Genomic DNA, 21,689 nt, shown 5'->3' with positions numbered 1-21,689 from the left:
AGCTGTTTTGAGACAGAGTATATGCTAGGTATAGCAAAAAAGGTTTCTAAATGTGGGTTTACAACTGCGTTTGAAACCAAAATATCAATATCTTTAAATTCCTGTTCAGCTTTATCCAATAACGCTTGCCTGTCACTGGCTTCCAGTAAATCCAGAAACCTGCAATTTTTAATTTTTTAAAGTTTGTACAGCTTTTTTAAACGTTTTTACTTTTTTGCTACTAATGCTACTTATTATTACGTGGCGTCAATTTATGGGCAATACCAAATCCAATACCATCAGTAAGGGCAATTTCCATTGCTACTTTATTTTCAAATTTTCCCTTTGCGTCGAATTTCGCAACAAAAAGGCATAAATTAAAACAATACAATCGCATTAACTTAATGTTAAAGCGTTGACTATTAACCAATTTGTGGCAATGAATAACTTGTACATATATACGCTAACTTTTTTGCATGACTTATCATTTGATTTTTGTTTGTAGAAGTGGTTACCTAAAAATAAGTAACTTTATTATAATTTTGTATTTATAAAATACTTCAAAAAAATCTGCGTATGCTTGATTTAATCTTTTTATATGACATTACACCTAAAAGTAAGCAGTTACTTTATACTAAAGTAAAAATGTTCTGGCTTTGATTTTTAGGCCATTTTAATAAAATTGATGACCAATTGTACTTTGATTTGGCTAAAACAAAGCTCTCATTATAGTATATCTAAAAATAGTTTACAAGTATAACAGCAGAAAATATTACAAGTATAAAAGTTTACAAAGTTTACAAGTATAACAGCAGAAAATATTTATTGCAAACGGCTACAATTCAACATATAGATAAAGTCATGAAAAAATTACAGAAAAAAGTAAAAAAAAAGTATTTTTGCAAGTCAAATCACAGTAACAAGTCATGCTTTTAATTTAGATTAATTTATTATTTTGCAGTCAACATTTTATTGATATTCTACAATCGCCTTAAAACATTATAGTAATGTGTTTAACACAGTTATTGCAAGGTTATAAATATGTTATTATAAAATAATTTTTGTAATAACACAGCGTTTGGTAAGCAATTAAAGAAACTACGTTTACACTAAAAGCTATTTGTATTAACATGGTATTAACTTGTTTTACAGACGACATGGTATCCCTCCAGAAATAACAATGGTTTCCCCTGTGATGTAAGAAGCTTCATCGGAGCACAACAATGCTACAATCCCACTACAATCCTCCGGTTCACCTAACCTTTTCAGTGGAATATTTTTCAAAATGCCTCCCCTCTCAGCTACCCTGTCAAATATTGCCGAGCTAAACTTGGTTTTAATAATACCAGGTGCCAAGCAATTAACTCGGATATTCATAGAACCCAGCTCAGGAGCTAACGCCTTTGTTTAGCCAAGCAATGCCGATTTAGTAACCGCGTATACACTTGGCATAATGCTTGGAATGTAGCCACTAAAGGAAGACATTATAATGATAGAACCTCCACCTCTCTTTTGCATTAGCGGCACAGTTTCTTGTATTAGAAGAAACGTAGCTTTTACATTGACATCAAAAATTTTGTCATATACACTTTCTGGTGTGTCAAGAAGGGTTCCTAAAAATGGGTTTACAGCTGCGTTTGAAACCAAAATGTCGACACCCCCAAAATCCTGTTCAACTTTATCCAATAATGCTTTTCTGTCACCTGCTTTACCAGCATGGCAAGTAATACCAGAAACCTTCAAGTTTTCATTTCTTAAAGTTTGCACGGCTTTCTCCACGTTTTTACTTTTCCTGCTACTTATTATTACGTGAGCCCCTTCCTGCGCCAATTTTCGGGCAATTGCAAATGCTATGCCTCTAGTAGAAGCAGTTACTATTGCTACTTTATTTTCAAATTTTCCCATTTTGCAACAAAATAAAAAAGCCCTAAATGAAACAATACAATCGCATTAATTGAAACTTGAACCTCTGTCCGTTAAAAAAAATTTTTTGTTAATGATTACCCTTTTTCGTAAAACCCTCAAGGTTATGGCTGTTTGAATAGGTTTTCAAGATAAAGCTAATATTTTTAACACAATCAATATTGTATTGCTTTCGGGTAATTTCAAAGACCACCAAATAAATATTTGTGAAAGTAAAATAAAACACTTTTTCTTACCAAAATGTCAAGGTTAAAAAATAAAACATATTATTGTATAATACCAGATTTATCTTAAAGCATAAATTTTTGCGGCCATTTTAGTTAAATTTATGACCAATCGTCTTTTAATTTTGCTAATTTGTGGTTAGCTTTAGCTGCGGTGGTACAATAATAAACAATTACAACTTCAGGAAAAAAGTTTTTATTAAAAGTGATTTTAATTTAAACAGCAAGTAAGTGCATAAATAGGGGCTTCATTATCGTCGTCCGCACGTTTCTTAAATGCACAAAAGAACGAATTTTTATATCTTACCATTAGATTAGCTTCCCTTGCGCTTTATAGTCGATTTTGCATCATTCCTTGACTGCTTTACCTTTAAAGTGGATGCCATCAATAAGATCATAAACGGATTTAGATATTTTAGGAAAAAAATTTAATTTACCGTAATTAGATAAAGCCAGTAACAAAATCATCACAAGAATAGTATCACTAAAGAATTGAACAACTAACGTATTTATATCAACTCAAATGAATAAAAACTTTGACAGAATAGCATCACAGTAGTAATTGCTTCCATAGTGAAAATAATATTAAACTTATTTAAATAAAAACTGCTATAAGATTCTCCTATCAGACTTGTCTCAAGTTGGCTGTAAAATCACAACCGACGGAATAAGATCGCAACCGACGGAATAAGATCGCAACCGGCGGAATAAGATTACAACCGACGGAATAAGATCACAATCGACGGAATAAAATCGCAACCGACGGAATAAGATTACAACCGACAGAATAAGGTCACAATCGACAGAATAAGATCTCAACCGACGGAATAAGATCACAACCGACGGAACAAGATCACAAGCGATGGAATAAAATCTCAATCGAAGAAATAAGATTACAATTTAAAAAAATATAAAAAAACGCGAAAATCGCATTGGCTGTTTATACAAGATTACTGTCTGTTAATTTAAAACCAAATACTTAATAAGACAATTTTTATTAACCCCTTACCCAAACCCTCTTCTGGGAAACGCCCTTTATTTTCAAAAGTAATATTAGTCGTCGGTTGTGACCTTATTCCGTCGATTGCGATCTTATTCCGTCGGTTGTGATCTTATTCCGTCGATTGTGATCTAATTCCGTCGGTCGTGATCTTATTCTGTTGATTGTGATCTTATTCTGTCGGTTGTGATCTTATTCCGTTGATTGCGATCTTATTCTGTCGATTGTGATCTTATTCCGTCGGTCGTGATCTTATTCCGTCGGTTGCTATCTTATTCTGTCGGTTGTGATCTTATTCCGTCGGTTGTGATTCTATTCTGTCGATTACGATCCTAATCTTTTAAAATTATTACTGAAAACCAGATTTTATTCCGTTATGGTATTTGTTCTTCATACATCTATTTGTCAACGCTAATAAAGCTCCCAAAATGTATAGCAGTAAGGTGTATTTAAAGTTGTTTAAAAAACCAACCCGGTTTTAAGTTGGATGGAATTTGAAACTTTGAAGTTAAAATTTTAATGATATTATAGCAACGCCTCGAAACTTTAATAGGACAAAATAACAAATGGTGCATTCGATGTATTTTTTTGAAACTGTGTTAAACACAGTTATTACAAGGCAATTATGTTCTTTCAGGATACTTTTTCTTTTTACAAAGCATTTTATATGCAATTAAAACAAAACACGTTTACAGTAAAAGCATGAAGTTACTATTTTTTGGACTTTGGAATTTGGACTTTTTAAATTTAAACTTTTGACTTTTTTCTTTGGACTTTTCTGCGTTTTTATCGCTTTTAACAGAGTTTAACTATGCATGAAGCTTGGAATACAATTTACAATGCTGATTTCTGGTGTGGCAAGGACTAGGAGGGTTCCTAAGTATAGATTTACTTCTGCGTTTGAAACCAACATATAAACCTTCAAAATCCTTCTCAGTTTAATCCAAAATGCTTTTCAGTTATTTGGTTTATCGAAAATTAGGATGGGTACTATCAGCTTAATCTCCAAGTACACACAACATGAATGTAATATAACCCACTAACTACCAGAACAAAGATATTATAAGACTATTTAGTCAAAGAGCATAACAAATGCGGCTTGTTAATGCTAAACTAATTTATTTGTCATAAAAACATAACTAAGCGAATATATGGTACAAAAACAATGTGATATAAACATTTTAAAAAACAATGCTAAATCAAATCAAATTATCAAAAAGGAAAAACTTATTAAAGAACAACTGAACCTTTGGAATAAGTATGTTTAAATTTGTCAAAAATTGGTATGGGAGAAACCGAAGTATTCATTCGTTTGTTAGTAATGTTCAAGGTCTTGTCTTCTTCTATGAAATACTTGGTTCCATATGGCAAGTGCCCATATTTGGATGATGTGTGAAGCAATGGCTGGTAGGGCACATTTCGTTTACTGAAAGGTATGAATGGAATATCATGAAGTCGTTTTGTCCATTCGTCTTTTCTCATTTGTTCCCTGGCGTGTTCTAGTGCGCCATAATCTGTTGCAACACGCAATGTTGGATTGAGTGGCCGGTAACGTTGCTCTTTTACTTGGTCAATGGTTTTAAAAGGACCTTGAATTGGACTTTGCCTAATTGGTTGTTCTGTAGGCGGTGTTGCTTTGGGAATGGGGGGCAAGGGGGTACTGTCTACAATACCCATTGACTTATCCCTTGGTTGTACTCTTTTAAGTGGCAAATGTTTGGCTGACCTCAACTTGAACTCCATTTCATGGGGAAATTCCCTAAATGGTGAGTTGTAAATTCCGGGAACTTGATGTGTACTAACAAGATAATGTTGTTTTCGTGCGTCGGACAACATTTTCTTCTCACTTTGTATTTGCTTTTTCTGTTTGGCCTCCAACTCCAGTCTTTCTTGATATTCACGAAGTTCACTACGAACGATCTCATTTTTAATTGTTAAAGCTTCCAAGTAGCGTTTTCTTGCATAGAAGTTGTGAGTAAATTTGCGGATGATGTACCCTCTCCATGTTTTCTGGATTCGAACAGCCATGGCATTGTAGAGATTCATTCGCATGATCATGACAAGATTACGGACACGAATGCCAAAGTATCTTCTTCCCATGTAACCTCTCCAGCATCTTTGAATTTGAATCGCACACTTGTTAAGATGTGTTCTACAAAAATAAGAATTATACATTAAATATTTGTTAATTAATAGGTTACAGTCAAAATAAATGTTTTAAAAATAATAATCAATTTGTCCCAAAAATATATACTTATTTTTATTTTAAATATTCCTTTAAAAGTTTATTAAGTCTAAGATTGTTTATTATACCTTAAATATAAGTAAAATAAAAACTGAGATACAAAATATGCTGAAAATAATCATAAAATTGGTTTGTTGTCAAACAGAGAGCAAAAAATTAAAACCAATAACAAGATATAAACCATCATACCTAATGTAATATTGCGTCCTTAATTTTCTGTACCAACTTTGTATTTTTAGTGCTGCAACATATTCTTTGACTCTGTGAATTTCTGCCTGTTTTTGTAACACACTTGTCTCCTCCACAATGACACGTGCAGTTTTTGAAAGTTTAATAAAAGTAGCCATGATTCTAAACAAGAAAAATAGAATTATTTATACTTACTAGAATACCTTAATTTAATCTGAATGTAATTAAGCAACTTTAGGAATGAATATGTGTGCTATTTACTTTAATATTAACTTAACATAAATAAAATATATCCCTAAACCTTAAATAATCCATAGACATGTTATTTTGAATTTAATAGCTATTATTTGGCAAGATACTTTAATCCATTTCCACACAAATTAAAGCAATATTTCTATTTACAAAAAGTGTTTCTATGGAAACGTTCAGGGCAATATAGCGCCACCAGTGTACGCAAATGTCACATTTTAAATAATGTTTTTTTCTTTTTAGCGCACATTACAACATTAAACAGCATAGTTTTTGGATACGATAACACCACTATTTTTATTTTTTATGTGAAAAAGCCGTGGGAAAGATGTTGAAAGCATTTTTAATACAATAAACGCTATTTGTAATTTTACTAAGTTTTAAACTTTGCTTACATTTAAAGTATATAAAAAATAAAAAATTTTTGTGCTTTTATTTTTCCGGTTTTCTAACACTTTAAACTACTATAGAACTTCGTCTATTTCGCATTTTTTCGCGGCTTGTAATGTCATCGTCGATTTATAACGTCACTATAAAAGATTGATGAGTAGTTGGAATGACGTTTAAGAACATAAAAATGTACAAAATATAGCATAAATGTTTTTTTCCTACCTGTCAAAAATGCTATTTTATTGCTTGACATTCGTTTTCTAACATACACGTTTTTTCAGATTTTTAACAACGACCCATTTTCTTTGAATTTTATCAAATTAATATAAGAAAACGAAATGCTTTAATAAATTAAATTTAAAATTTTTTAAATGTAACCCAACAATAAAACTAAATGTGGTAGTATTTTATTTGACAACGTGGTCTTCTTGTCATTCGCTTGAGCAAAAAACATTTTTATTCTTTTTTCTTCGGGCGAAAAGAGAATAAAAATGACGTAATGGTAAACTTTTTTTCTTTTTTTTGTGACAGATCGCTTTGTAAGTTTATCGTAGATCTCATCTCGCTTGCAAATTTTTTTAAGCTAAAATCATAAAACTTGTTAGACTTATACCGCCCGCCTATCCCAGTTTAGTCAGCATGTATATATCAGGTTAGAAGGAGAAGTTGATTAAAATCCGTTCCCTAAAAGAGGAGGATTATTTAACTAACAACGAACTGAGCGTGACTTTTAGCGACCACCGAACAGCCTGAACAGCCAAAGCTCAGATGCTACAGGCAACATTTCCAATATTCGCTTTTTAGCTTTTTGCAACTGTACTGCTTTTTAAGCAGACAGTTAAGCGTAGTCTGTTAGTGCTTAAGAACTTATTTACCAAAATAAAGAACTTATTTAACAAAAGGGAAAGCAGATGTTACAAGTTAAAAAATACTTTTTTAATCCATTTTTAGTTTGGCTACAAAATTATTTCTTTGTTTTTATTTTAGAGATCTTTTTTTAAATTTTTTGTTTAAAAATGTTAATTTTATCATCTAATTTTTTCTAACCAACAAACAAGCAAAAAAGCTTGGCTGTCTGTTAGTTATAAACAACTCAAAAATCAACGGAACAACAAAACCAACTTCTAAAATAACTACAAAGATGTCTGGACACGAATCAGTAGCAAGGATTCGTATGCTCGATAATACAATACATTCCTATGATGTAAAGGTAAAAGAAATACGATAAATTGTTTGGTTTTTATATATTATTGCATGAAATGGTTGCAACCTTTTTATTTTGAGTAAAATAGTCTAAATACATTTTGGTTTATTATTTAAAACAGTTTTATATCAACTGTGGTATGCTTCCCAATATAAGTAATTTAATTTAAAATAAACTCATATTTTACTAGAACAAACATAAGACTATTTGGTACTGGATTTTTTTTGGTAATTCAAAGTTAAATTAGGATAAATGATAGGTATATACCTAATGCAATATTAATTTAATGGTGCGCTTTAATCTCTTGGGGTTTTTCCTTGGTTTAAAATCGCAGTTTATTAGCCGGTACAATTTACACCAAGATCTTAGCGTTGGTGTGAAATAGTATAATTATTTTGTTTTTTTTATTAAAATTTTGCAGTAGCTACAAAAAGGTGTGAGATGTTGTTTAAAAGTGTTGTTTTTTTATTTAAAACTGCTGATAAATGATTTACTAAACTAGACATATGTCTTAAGAGGTGTCATCTTTAACAACCACAAATTTGTTCATTTTCACGCGTACAAGGGTTATCTTAGGATAGATAGACTTATATATACATTTTTGCGCTGTATAAAATAGCTTGCAAATAAGTATAGCATATGTGCTAAACTAAGAGCTTAATAAGCAGTAAAATTGCTATACATAAATATGATAAATTTTACACTTATTTTCATTTGTTTTGTTATAAAATTTAATTTTATTACGATATTTTTTGGTAATCCATATAGTGTTTTGTATTTGTTTAATTTCCCAAAAAATTAATCCTTCTTTATATAAATTAGACACTCATAAACATTTACTAAATATCATATAAATAAAGATATTAGACTTTTAATTTAAACATACCTTTTTATGTTAAATATTATAAAACATTTTTAACCAACTATTGTAAAGTTTTATATTGATATATACAGATATTAAATATATATCACAATTAAATTGATTTTTTAGTCTTTTTGTAAAATCAGATTTCATTCATAAAATTGTTTTATTTTTTTAATTGGTGATAGTTGTTGTAACAAAGTAGATTTCTCCCAATAACTTCCGTCCGACACAATTATTTTGAGATATTGTTTCCTGAATGAGTTTTAATCATGTGTTTGTTTCCTATCCAAAATAAACTTTTTGAATAAAATTTTAAAATTTTTTAAATTACTTCACTTTGATCTTAGGTTTAACATCTGTTATGGTAATTTTTTTAAGGATTTCCAAATACAGCTGCTAAAAGAAGCAAAAATAAGTTTTTTATCCAAAACACAAATGTTAACATATTTTATTACTTTAATGATATGATTTTATTACTTAAATCATAGCTTTTTTGGTTTAAAGTTTTTATTTAAAAACTGAATTTACTAATAAAAACTGCGGTTAAAAAAAGTAACAACAAATTCAGATAAAGTATATGATTTCCGTGGTTTTACGCTAAGGCTATCAAATGCACAAAATATATTACAGTATGATATACAATTTCATATATATATTACTAGTTTTTATTTATTTTTTTGGTTATATGGTATATAGAAAACATGAAAATGATTTTAAAAAGTAGTTTTTCCAGTGTTTTGGATTATTATTGTTTGTTTTAGATTAGAATTAACTGAGTGTAATATAAATGTAGGTTTAAATGTATATACTGTACAAAACTAAACTTTTGTTTCGCTTTTATCTCAAATATTTTTGTTTGCTTTTTTAAATTTAAGTCACATTTAAAACAGCAAGCCACTTTATAATTTTTAGTTTAAATTGTTTTTTCTTTTTCACTTGTATCACATTTCAATGTTCGCGCACCAATAGTTTTCTATAATAGGGAAAATAAAATGCGGTAAGAAATAAGGATCTAATAACGGTTGCGTGCTGAGCCCATTTTCAGAACTTTAATTGTTATTTAGTTGAAACTAAATGTAAACCCTTTTCCTAAATTCTTTAAATTTTTATTTTGCTTTTTTTTTAATTTTTTATATTTATTTAAAAATTTTAATGTTACTGATAATAACATTAATTTGAAAACAGCAAACTAATACATCTTATAAACAGTTTTGTTTTTTTAACAAGATTTATCTATTTGTAACCACAAAACCCCAATCTAAAATTGTTGTAATAACATTTCAAAATGATCTATTTTAAATTTATGGTATAATTATGTCAATAAATGAGGTGTAAAGCATAATTACTGAAAAAAATGACCTCAGTTTGTTACAGAAGTTGTAGGTATTGAACATACGGGTATAATGTTAAACCAAAAAAACAAATTATTTTAGTAGATTTGTTAATTTCACTTTTTAGCTAATTTTTATAATAAATAATTTAAAATGTTTTAGATTTAGCATGTTTTTTTTTACAAACCTATTACCAACAAATATTAAATAATTATTTTAAATAAATATATTATATACAACATTAAAACTTCTGTAAATATTCAGAATTGCTTAAGTCATCAAGTTTTATTAGTGGGGTATCAAGACAGCAGTTTTACTTTAATTAGTTGCTTATTAACATGGACATTTTATAACGTACTTTGAACTTTTTAATAAATTTTAATTAATTTGCAAGGCAATGCAGTTTATTTTTGTGTTTTTTATCTTAGGTTAAATGAATTTAATGCAATGGTTGTTTTAATTAAATTTTTATATTTGTAATGTACCAAAGTTTTTTTTTTTATTTTGATATTTGAGCAAAATAGAATACTTTTATTGATGGTTCTTGAAATAGATATTTTTAAATTTGGACTTTATTTTTTTAAACAATTTACTTTACACGATTGACAAAATAATATCTATCTCAAACATTAAGTTGTAGTTAGTTCCTAAAAACAAATGTGTTGTTAAATAATAATAAACAACAATTGTTATCATATATATTTAAATTTTTTTTACATCCAATTGCTCGAAAACTACAGTTTTAATATTTTTTCTAAACTAGGCAATAGCTCACATTTTTGTCGAGCAATAAATTTTATGATTTGGTCACCACTCACAACCAATGTTTGTATGCTAAAATTTAGTCACGCACCACAAATGGCAGTTTTGTTTATCTTGTAGGCCTATTAATTGGGCATACATTTTTTTATAGTCCACTAAACGTCACTATATAAATGGATATATATACATTAAATTTCAGAAAATAAATAATTCTTATTTAAAAAAATTAAGAAAAATTGATTTAATGTTTTTAATTCAGGCAAAAAGTTATGGTAATGTTCTCTACCAAATGGTACTTAAAGACTTGAACTTGCTGGAGGCCGATTATTTTGGTATTCAGTATCCAGATAAGGAAGGTGGAATGGTCTTTTTAGAACCATTAAAGAAAATCAAAAAACAAATTCTAAGTGAGTATAGTTCATTTAAATAATTTTTTAATTATAACTTAACAAAATGCATTAAACAATTTGTGTATATTGATACACTACATAAGGTTGTGGGTTCAGTCCTCACCGCTGTCATGCTGTAGCGGCCTTAACTAAGGTGCTATAAACGACATGAACTTCTGCTGAGCCAGCACCCAATCAACAGCTTTATTATCAGGCAATTATTATCCATAATATTCCAAACTGCCAAAGTCTACTCAAGACTGGGACGGAGTAATGGATGTTACTCCATGTTTAGGTCGTAAAGTCGATCTTCCAATATCAAGGATAAAAAAAAAATATATAAAAAAAAATTTTTACTATTGTTTTTTTTTAGATATAAACAACATAGTGATGCAGTTTGTTGTCAAGTTTTTTCCACCTGACCCTGGTCAACTCCAGGAAGAATATACTCGATACCTGTTTGCTCTACAAGTTAAACAAGACATACTGAAGGGATTGTTGCCGTGTAATGAAAACACAATGGTCACAATGGCTTCCTACATTGTTCAATGTAAGTGTTAAGTTGCAAATGTTTTAGCGTGTGCTAATTTTTTTAAAGTTTGTTAATAATTTTTAAAAAGTTAGAAATTATTTCGGTTCTTAAAATTGTTTATGTTTTACTCTCTTAAATTGTTTTATAAAATTGTGTTATATGTAGAATTGATGTATTAACATTATTTTTAGTGTAAAAAAGTTTTTTTAAATAATGATAATGTTTTTAAAACCAGTATTCAAATAAAACAATTTTTTTTCCATTTACAGCTGAATTTGGAGACTGGGAAAGTTCAGAATGTGCAAATTTAGCATATTTAAAAGAATTTCCGATATTAACGGGTGATTTATTAAATCGAGAAATTTTAAACAAAGTTGCTGATCAGCACAAAATGCATCTGTGAGTAAATTATTAAAAAAAAAACTAGTTTTGAGGTTTAAAAAATATAGATTATTATTGACAACTGCATTATTAGGTATTAAATCTGTTTTTAAGTTATCAATTTTTTTTATCAGTAGACTTTTATTCTAACGACTTTAAATTTTTCCTTAAAAAAATTTTTGGCAAACTCTACTTTTTTTTTGACAACTCTACTTTTTTTTTAGTGGGCAAACTCCTGCAGATGCAGATTTTCATCTTCTTGAAATAGTAAGGCGTTTGGATCACTACGGTCTTCGTCTAAATTCTGCAAAAGATCAAGAAAATGCAACAATTAATTTGGCTGTAGCACATATGGGAGTAATTGTGTTTCGGGTAAGTTTTTTTTTTGTAAAAAAAGAAATGTTTTTTTTTTAAATATACATTTAAAATTTGTGTAAATTTTGCTGTTTTAAGAAATAAATTTTAAACTACCTTTTTTTAAAACAAATTCTTTTTCTTTAGGGCAATGCAAAAATAAATACCTTTAACTGGGCTCGAATTCGAAAATTAAGCTTTAAAAAGAAACGCTTTCTCATCAAATTACGAATTGCGGAACCAACTTCTGAGGTGAAAATAAATTTATTTATAGATGTTAAAAATTTAAAATTTAAGAGAGCTTTAAATTTTTTTTAAGAATTTTGGTAAATAATTTAACAGTTAAACAGAGGTTTCTTTGCCTAACCTAATTTGCTAAATGTAGCTGTTTGCTTTTCTTAATTTAGATAAATATTTGCAAACGGTTTACAAGCTTTTGTGTAGAAATTGGTTTGTTTAACATTTGTGCTTTTTCTTTTTAATTATAACCAGCAACCATCTTTAATTCATGTTTTAAATCTATCTGGCTCTATAAACGTAATTTGATAGGGTTGTTCTTTAAAAGAAAATCCTGTTGCTATCTTACAAAGGCTTTCTTTTTACTGTAAAAAAAAACTCTTAACTTCTAATGATTAAATGAATTTATACGTAGTTGATTTTACAAAATAAGAACCTTTAATTTTTAATCATTAAATTTAATTTAAATTATGTGGTATAGGGTACGAATGCTGGTGTTGGCGACATTCTCGTATTTGTAATGCCTTCTCGTGATATTTGTAAATCTTTTTGGCGATATTGTATTGAGTATCATGCTTTCTTTCGATTGGACGTTCATCCCAAAGCAAAACCAAAACCCTTACTACTTAAACGGGGATCCACTTTCCGATATACGTAAGTGTAAACTTTAATCTATACTGCCAGTAATAGCCGAATAATATAATATAATCTTATTATTTAATTTTTTAATGGTTTTACGAAAATATTTTTTTTTATAAGTCAGTTGTTTCCAAAATTTTTTTTGACGGCTTTTGTCCAAAAAGTTAAAAACATTTACAGATTTAGGCCTGTTCAGCCTAAAACTTTTTTTGCCTTTTTCTAAACAAAAAAACTAGCACTGGTTTAAAAAAATATATAAATAAAGTCAAGACTTTTGCGAATTGTTTAACTTAAGCAGTTAAAATAGTTTAAAAGTAACACACTTCTATAGCCCATAGTTTGAAAATCACTGGTTTTTGTAGTAATATCTAGGTTATACTGTAGTTCTATTTAAATTCATAGATTTTTACACTATAATTTTACCTATATGACTAGTAACTATTAAGTTGATTACAGTAATATAACTGCTTTTTTGTTTCAAATGCCTTTAAGTATATATTAATATGTGTGTAAATTTTCCATTACAAATACATAAAAGTTGACATTTTGTTATAAATTTTATTGTAGTGGTAAAACACAGAAGCAACTGCATGAGCTTGTACGAAATAGCAACTTTCGCAGGACCGCGTTTGCTCGAGTCTCTAGTCGGAAACAAACTTCCACTTATAAAGTTCCGGTCTCCCAACCTCCAGCTCTTCCTGTGTCATCTTCATCAGACAAAGTAAGTTAAAAAAAAATTCAATATTTTTGTTATTTTAATAAAAAATATTTATTTTATGATAAATTTTTTTTTATTAGGCCTACGAAGAACCACGTAACCAAAGTGGTGAATTTGTTCCTAGTCCAATAAAACCAACACCAGAGGTTAATGGTCACGTTTTTGCATCACCAGGTGAGCAAAATTTTTAATATAACTTTTTGCATAACTAAAATCTTATACTGGCAATACTATTTTTTAAAAGAGTATTGACTAAAGCTTAAATTTAAAACATGTACCTAATAAACTACGATTAAAACCCACTTTGTCTTAAATTAAGTTGTAAATTAATTTTCAGAAGCAAGTAACCAATCGGCCAAACCTTGGACTAATGAAACAAACTACAACAAAAACTCCAGCAGCGTTGTCATTGAACATCGTTCCAGTGAGGAAAACTGGCAAGTCGAAAGCAAGAATCTCCACAGCAACTCTGGCAATGTTGAACAATCAGAAGGTAATCAGCATGCTGGTGCGCCGGATATTTTAAGCAATTGTGTTGTTGTTGTATCGAATAATCATGCCCCTACTAACAGAAGTATGTACTCTAACACAAATGACAAGTTAACAGTTGAGAATAATAGTCTGGGTAGCTCTGAGAGCAGGTCAAGCCTAGCAAGGTCAATAAGTAGCTTAAGGTCACAACCTTTACCCCCACCCCCTCCTCCCCCAATTGAAAATATTTCTTACCCATCGCCCCTTCCAAGTCCCCCTCCTTTACCTCCTAAAACAGTTCGTTCTCCGCCGTTACAGTTGAAAATATTGCCACCTGAACCTAAAGAAGAAAAGCCTGTTTACATGAACATGGAACGTCCAAAATCTGCAAGTCATCTTAACAAGTCTTTACTACAAGAAGTACTCAACGGTAATCTTTCTTCAATACCGTTCTCAGCCAGTGAAGTTAGTATTCCAGGAATTGCAGGTGGGGAGCCATTGACCCCTAATCAATATGCCAAGCTTGAAAGTAAACTAATTCAAACTGGGTTTTATTCGGTGCCTTCTAACCCACCCGATACCTCGGATATTGACGAAGCTTTGCATGAGCTCGAGAAAGCAACTGAAAGTTTGAACTGTGAATTGGGAAGCACTGATGATTTGGACGACAGCAACAACGGGTTGTACGGTGTTGTTGTTGACTCTGATGAAGATCAACTACAAAAATCTCCCGGACAGCGTCGCATATCCTTACTAAACGAGTCCTTGCTTACTCCGATTCCAATGAAATTTAACGATTTCTACGAAGGTCCTGATTATCAGACAAATGTTTTATCGTCGTTTGCAAGCGAAATGGAAAAGTCGTTCAATAGAATTAAACAAACTAACATGTCGGAAAATAATTTTGAAAAAAATGAAAATTTACCTTTAACGAGCAGCATGGAAGTGCTTTCTATGAGCGATGTCAACTCATTTTGTAATGTGCCCAATGGAGCGAACAACAATACCTCACAATGTTAACTTTATGCAATTTTACTAAGTTATTATTCGACGCCGTAGGTTGATCCTAAGAGTATTCATGGTTGAAAGTTATAGTACAGATTTGTTTATATTTTTTTAATTTAATTTCAGTATATTTTGTTTTGTAAAAATTTAAAGGAACAAAGTGTCTGTATTTTATATATATTGTTCCTTAAACTCTCCCGGTAACAAATGTTTATTTATACACAGTCCAAATTTTAGATTACTAAAATAATTTATCCTGCCTTTAAAACTCGATTGCCCAGTTAAAAATATCCGTGTCTTCTCAAGAAAGTTTTAGATGATTTTTTTAAATAAAAATAAATAATACTTAATTTATTAATTTTCAATTGTTTTTTAAGGAAAAATATGTTACATGAATAAGGGTTTTTTAAACTTATTAGTACATTTTATAAATAGTTTGTTTCTAATAATTAAAAGTAATGGTGTCTTTTCAGCTAATTTCTTGAATAATTTAAAACGCAACATTGCTTAATTATGTTTTCATATAATCCTATGTTATGTAAATAATAAATTCTTAAAAATTAAAAAGCAATGTTAGTCAGGCAAGAAAAAGGAAAATTTGACTAACTAGTTCCCTTTTAAAGTATTTTTATTACCCTACCCTACTAACTTAATACCTCAGAAAAAAAGAAAACTTTTTAACACAAAACCGAGAACAACTAACTAAATTCATGCATGCGATGGCATTGTATTGTCATTTGTGTTAGAGATTTTACCAAAGTTTTTTGTTTCTATCTGTCAACTTAAATGATTTATCTGTTATCAAATTAAATAAATTAATTTACAGTTAATTTCTTAGTCATCAATATTGACTTTTAATAATTTATAAAACATTTTTTTGAATAGTTGAAAACATGCGTTTTATATAAAGTAGGTGATTTTGTTATCGCTTTAATTTGTTTAAAATGTTTTTGTTATTATTAATGTTCAATTCAGTTTGTTGTTTTTATGTTTGTTGTGTTTGAATTCTTTTATCACTGTTGCCTTTAGTTTAATAATGATGTTGAATAAAAGTTTGGCTTTAGAACAATGTCCAATATAATTCAGCAACATTCAGAAGAACAAGATTAGAATAGTAAAAACAGAAAAGTTTTTTTTATTTAGTAAATTAGTTGAACAGTTATTTCCTGTCATTTGTGAAAACATTATTACTAAAAACAGAAAAATTACCTACATCACAAAATTCATTATGATATTATAACAGTTTACATTAACAAACATCATGACTAATAAACCAAAGTTAAATATGGTTTCCATAGTAACTGTTATTGTTGTTGTAATTTGGTTTAACTTTATTTAAAATAACAAATTTTCAGTTTACCCAGAAACTTCAAAAGTACAGGATAAAGAAGATTCACCTCTGCACTTGCATTCAAGTAAAATAACTTTCTTGTCATCAAATTTATTTTCTAAACTTTGTCTAAACGGTGAACAAAAAAATTAAATTGTATTCACAATTAAAAATGAATTATTTATTAAATTTCTGTATTCTATTAAAATATTTTTGTGTTTTAGGTGGTTTGCCGTCAAACAGTGATCTTGGTGTTTCAACAACTTTGTCCTCTAACGGAAATGTTTCAGCGTTTCCAATTGCTTCTCCGTCTGCAGTGTTGTCAACACGAGGCTTAAAATCAACATCATCGCTTGCAATAGACACAGTATGTTACTTATGCTCTGTAAAATCATTTAAGTACTTTCTTACACATTGTCATTGTTTTTTTTATGTTTTTTTTTCTATTTTGTTTTATGTTTTTTGCTATTTTGTTTTAAGAAGCTATGTTTTTTTGTTTTTTTTAGCTCTTTTTTGTTTCTTAAAGCTTTGTTTTTTTACTTAATTTTTAACTATTTTATTTTAGCCTAACATGTTGAAAATTAATTATTTATAAACAACAAAGCTAGCTAAGTGGTTAAGACAAATTTTGATCAAGCATTTGAATCTAGTTTGTTTTTTAACAAGTCATTTGTTTTTTTAAACTAAAAAGTAAAAAAAAAAAAATAAATAAATTTTTATTTTTTTCACTTTATAGAAACAAGCATCCCAGGCTTATTTCATGGTTAAAGAAATTTTGACAACTGAAAGAACCTACGTCAGAGATTTGGAAGTTATTAATACGGTAAGATTTTAATGTTGGTTGTCTAAGTAATCTTTAATTCTAATGGTTGTTGCTTAGTATGGTAAAGCAAACTTTATTTAGTAAGTTTTTTAACTTGTGGCCCATTTACTTTTTTTGAATGCAAATAATATTTTTTTGATGTTAGTTAATCAATATTTGTTTCCTTGTGTTATAAAGTGTATAAAACTTAAGGTTTTAAATTTGTCCTTATTTTGTATGTTTTAACAAAATTTACCATGTATATTAAGGCATTTAAAACAGCTATTCAAAAAGACTCAGAGGCACTTCTGCCAGAAAATGTTGCCAACCAATTATTCGGTGGAACTGGGTCATTGCTTGTGATTCATCAACAGTTTTTGGGAGCACTTGAAGAGCAATTGTCATTTTGGGAAGGAAATGCTGGAGATTCTGGTGTAAAACAATCTATAGATGAAATTTTGTTAAGTCACATGCAAATGCTTAAGGTAATGTTGTATTTTAAAAAACAAATTTTTTGAAAGTTAGTTAAGTTGCAAACTGTAATCAATTTTATGAAAAATAAATTAATAAAATCTTTTTTATGAAATTTAGAAATATTTGGAATCCTTGGAGAATGGGGAAGCTCTTATCTCTGCTTTGGAGGAGGTCAGTTCCAGAGATCCCAAGTTCGAATCTGCGTACCGAGATTTTGAGTTACAGAAAGCTTGTTATCTTCCTTTTAACTCATTCTTGCTGAAACCAATGCAAAAGGTTTTTCACTACAAACTGGTATTTGAAAGTGAGTTAAATTATAATTTTTTTTCAAATTTTCTTAAACAATAATAAATGTAAGTGTTGGCCTTTTTTGGTTCCCCCCCTCTTTTTTTTAAACCGCAACCCAAAAGTATATAAAACATTCAAATTATTTTAATCTAGATTTGCTGACTTTTTATCGACAAACCGAGCCAGATCCACGACTATCTTTAATTGAAGCTTTCCAGGATGCTTGCATGCTTGTTACTGCCACCCAGGAGCGACTTAAACGAGCACATAATCTCCAGAAGGTGGCGCAATTGAAGCGTGACCTTATTGGAGTGGACAACCTTGTGATCCCTGGCAGGGTAATGGTCAATTATTTTTTTTATAATTTGTTAATATTTGCACAAATATTGTAAAATAATTTTTTTTTGTTTTAGGTTTTTATTAGAGAGGGTAGTCTGTATAAACTTTCACGCAAAGGGTTCCAGCAACGCCTATTCTTTTTGTTTTCTGATTGTTTATTGTACACCAGCAAAGGTGTCACTTCAACTAATCAATTTAAGGTTCATGCTGAACTTCCACTACATGGCATGCAGGTAAATCGATTTTTTAACTAAAACAGTAGGTTAGGAAAATAATATACTAGTCACAGCATTGCTTTTTTAGCCAAAGCTCAGTGTCTATAAATTTATATAATAAAGATTAGACCATAAGTAAGTCTAATTTATAGGCCTTCATAATAACAAAAAACTGTCATTTGTGGTTCGCTGGTTAATTACTTGACATGTATTACATGTAAGTTGTGACCATATTCTGACAATTAAATTGTAACCTAACCCATTTGACTAGTTTTAAGGTCTGGTTTTTTAATAATACAAAAAAAAAAAAAAATTAGGATATGTTTTTTTAGAAAAATTAAGTTAAGTTTTTAAAATTTTTACATTTAAAAAATACTTTTTAGATTGAGATTAATGAAGGGGAAAGCGTGGTTCCAAATTGTTTTAGCATCCTGTCCGGAAATAAAACAGTGATTGTTGCTGCTGCATCACAGGAAGAAATGAACAAATGGTTGGAGGACTTTAGTGTCGCGATAGCAAAATCTTTGAATGAGGAATTTAAGTTTAATTCTCCACTTACAATTGGATCACGAGGTAAAACTTTCATTTAACTTTTATTTCGGATTACTTGAACTTAACAGTTCTCAAAAAATCTTAGGGCTGTGAAGTATGAGAGAAAGTTAGTGTGGAACATAAAATACGAGGGAAAGAGTTAGCTAGACCTGTAAAGTAAGAGAAACATTCAGATAGGACCCTAAAATACAAGAAAGGATTATCTAGGACCCCAAAATACGAGAGTTTTAATGAGAACCGTAAAGTACAAGTAACCCTTTATTTCTTTTAAATTAAAAGTACCTCAACAGATATCTTTAGGGTTTCATATTTATTATTTATTTTATAAAATATAATTTTAGCTTCTTTGAGCCGGTTGTCCATGGAGCAATCCTCTGAAGAGGGGGACAATTTGTCAAGAACATCAATGGAAAAACTTCACGCACAACAAAGAAGTAATGCCACGATGCACGTTTGTTGGCATCGGAACACAAGTGTGAGCTCAACCGACCACTTAGTGTCGCTCCGAGTAAGATTTGATTAATAAGATAAACACGTGATTGTTGTTTGTTAGTGTGGTATACCAGTCATGGCAGTGGACTATGAGACAAAACGTTTCAGGTTTAAGCCGCACTAATACCACACTATAAGCCCCTAAACCAGGCACAATATCACACTCTTGCTCAATCAATTATTAAAAACCTATTCTCTAAGGGGTTTATGAAAAAACACGTGATCGAAAGCGCAGTGGTATACTGTTCATGCCATTGGACTTTGAGCTAAAAGGTTTAAGCTGCACAAATGCCACACTATTTGCTTTGGGGTTTCGGTGTTAAAGATGGCAAAAAACATGTTACAACATCACATCCAATACCTATAAAAAATAATTACCTATCATAATAAGATACAAAAAACATGTAAATGTCAAATACTTTGTTGTTAAAAACTTAACAAGGTAAATTTTTTTTGTTAGGATGGTAATTAAAGTTATATGAGGAGTTTTAAAACATAACTTGTTTAATTTAAAATATTTTTTATAAGAACCCTCTTAGTGGATATCTGTTGCGGAAATTCAAAAACTCCAACGGCTGGCAAAAACTTTGGGTTGTTTTCACCAACTTTTGTCTTTTCTTTTACAAGTCACATCAGGTTTGTTTCTCTATTTATATATGTTTATCATGTTATCAAAAGCCATTTTATTTAATAGACATTTGGCCTAAATCTACATGCTTGCAAAGTCATTAATTTAAAATAAAAATTGACCTTAATTTCGGTAAACTGTCGTCTTTGAAAATTTGGTTTTTGGGCAGAAACTGTTAGTTTTATTATTTTTTGGCCTAATGTACTTTTAAAGTTTAAATTTTGCCCAATATTTCTTTTTGGGTTATATTAGATGGTTAAAATAAAAATAATTTATTATTTTAGGATGATTCTCCACTTGCCAGTCTTCCTTTGCTTGGTTACACTATTAACTCCCCTGCCGAAGAAGATAACATCAAAAAGGATTTTGTGTTCAAACTTCAATTTAAATCCCACGTCTATTTTTTCCGAGCTGAGAGCATCTACACTTATAACCGGTAACTTTAACTAAAAACTCATTTTTTTAAAAGATATGTTTTTTTTTTTACTTACAAAATTATTTTTTTTTAGATGGTTGCAAGTGGTATCAAGCGCCACTGTAACAGCTCAGCGAACTCGACTTTTTAGTCGAATGGACAGCAACCTTTCTCACTAAAATCAACGGCTTTGTTTTATTCTTATGATGCAATAACACTCTATCTAGCCTTGTTTATTCTTAAGCAGAGTCGCTAGTTAATCATTGAAAATGGGTTCTAGTCTATTGAACTTTTGAATTAAATGTTAATCATGACAAGCAATTTAATACTAATTAAGGGAAAGGAAAGTCAATTTTGCCTACAAACATTTCATCTTTTTTTATTAATCATTACTTTTGTTTGCGCGCCATTTTATTGTTTGTTGTTTATTTTTAATCTGTATGTAAGCAAGTCTGTCGTTGAAACTTTATAACTTTAGTAGTTACATAACATTCATTAGAGATTTAGTAATTCAAACTAATTTGTATTTACACTATTTCATTTAATAAAAAGAAAAAAACTATGTAATATCATTTTTTCTAACCCAAAATCCATTATTTGCCGTTTTCTTGTTTTTATCAATTTAAAGTAAATATATTTGTACAGTATTTTTTAAAAAGCTTGATATGTGTTTTCGTTAAGAACTGTAATCGTATTTTCCAAGTTACTTTTTATCTAGTTTACTAAAACGTTAACTGTTTCCTGACTTCATATTTTCGTAGCAATTTGCCTTTTTTGAAACAAAAAAATGTTTTTGCACGTTTTGACATGCGAGCGGTACTAGATCACATAAATATTTTGTAGGAATTCTCTTTTTTAACTACTTTTCTAAGCGATCATTTTTTCCTTTTTTAAAATTCAAAATATTAAATTTGTGAGTTATAATTATTAACAAAGATCAACAATTTTTATCGAAAAATACAATTTAAAAAATGTAAAATATTATTTAAAAATTTTTTCATGGTATTTATAAACTACATTTGCAGATAAACATTTTCATAAAAAAAGCAACAATTAAAAATCAAAAA

General features: G+C 29.4%; 2 protein-coding genes and 1 pseudogene across 2 annotated transcripts; 1 reads left to right on the top strand and 2 right to left on the bottom strand.

Annotated features, from left to right (window-relative positions):
• Positions 1-1,125: 1,125 nt before the first annotated feature.
• Positions 1,126-1,884, bottom strand: LOC145745344 (dehydrogenase/reductase SDR family member 4 pseudogene; annotated as a pseudogene).
• A 2,350-nt stretch (positions 1,885-4,234) lies between these two features.
• LOC145745595 (spermatogenesis-associated protein 17-like) lies at positions 4,235-5,718 on the bottom strand. The gene is made up of 2 exons (XM_082563713.1): positions 5,561-5,718; positions 4,235-5,278 (listed from the first exon to the last, which is right to left on the bottom strand). Exons 1-2 carry the CDS (start codon positions 5,716-5,718, stop codon positions 4,357-4,359), a joined length of 1,080 nt encoding a protein of 359 aa, XP_082419839.1. The 3' UTR covers positions 4,235-4,356.
• Positions 5,719-7,194: 1,476 nt separating this feature from the next.
• Positions 7,195-21,590, top strand: LOC145746514 (FERM, ARHGEF and pleckstrin domain-containing protein 1-like). The gene is made up of 22 exons (XM_082564809.1): positions 7,195-7,409; positions 10,621-10,768; positions 11,124-11,300; positions 11,552-11,681; positions 11,888-12,035; positions 12,165-12,269; positions 12,736-12,908; positions 13,461-13,614; positions 13,692-13,785; positions 13,949-14,104; positions 16,443-16,502; positions 16,642-16,784; positions 17,154-17,240; positions 17,489-17,704; positions 17,811-17,997; positions 18,135-18,319; positions 18,395-18,553; positions 18,919-19,108; positions 19,429-19,595; positions 20,108-20,215; positions 20,492-20,643; positions 20,717-21,590. Exons 1-22 carry the CDS (start codon positions 7,341-7,343, stop codon positions 20,799-20,801), a joined length of 3,093 nt encoding a protein of 1,030 aa, XP_082420935.1. The 5' UTR covers positions 7,195-7,340; the 3' UTR covers positions 20,802-21,590.
• Positions 21,591-21,689: the final 99 nt, after the last annotated feature.

This window comes from Corella eumyota, chromosome 3 (assembly GCF_963082875.1).
Source record: "Corella eumyota chromosome 3, kaCorEumy4.1, whole genome shotgun sequence".
Classification (NCBI taxonomy): Eukaryota; Metazoa; Chordata; class Ascidiacea; order Phlebobranchia; family Corellidae; genus Corella; species Corella eumyota.
This window is presented reverse-complemented; position numbering and strand designations above follow the sequence as displayed.

Coding starts and splice junctions, on each gene's coding strand:
- LOC145746514 (XM_082564809.1), top strand. CDS start 7,341: ATGTCTGGACACGAATCAGTAGCAAGGATTCGTATGCTCGATAATACA. Junction 18,320..18,394: donor ACCTTGTGATCCCTGGCAGG/GTAATGGTCAAT, acceptor TTTTTGTTTTAG/GTTTTTATTAGAGAGGGTAG. Junction 18,554..18,918: donor TTCCACTACATGGCATGCAG/GTAAATCGATTT, acceptor AATACTTTTTAG/ATTGAGATTAATGAAGGGGA.
- LOC145745595 (XM_082563713.1), bottom strand. CDS start 5,718: ATGGCTACTTTTATTAAACTTTCAAAAACTGCACGTGTCATTGTGGAG. Junction 5,279..5,560: donor AGGACGCAATATTACATTAG/GTATGATGGTTT, acceptor TTATTTTTGTAG/AACACATCTTAACAAGTGTG.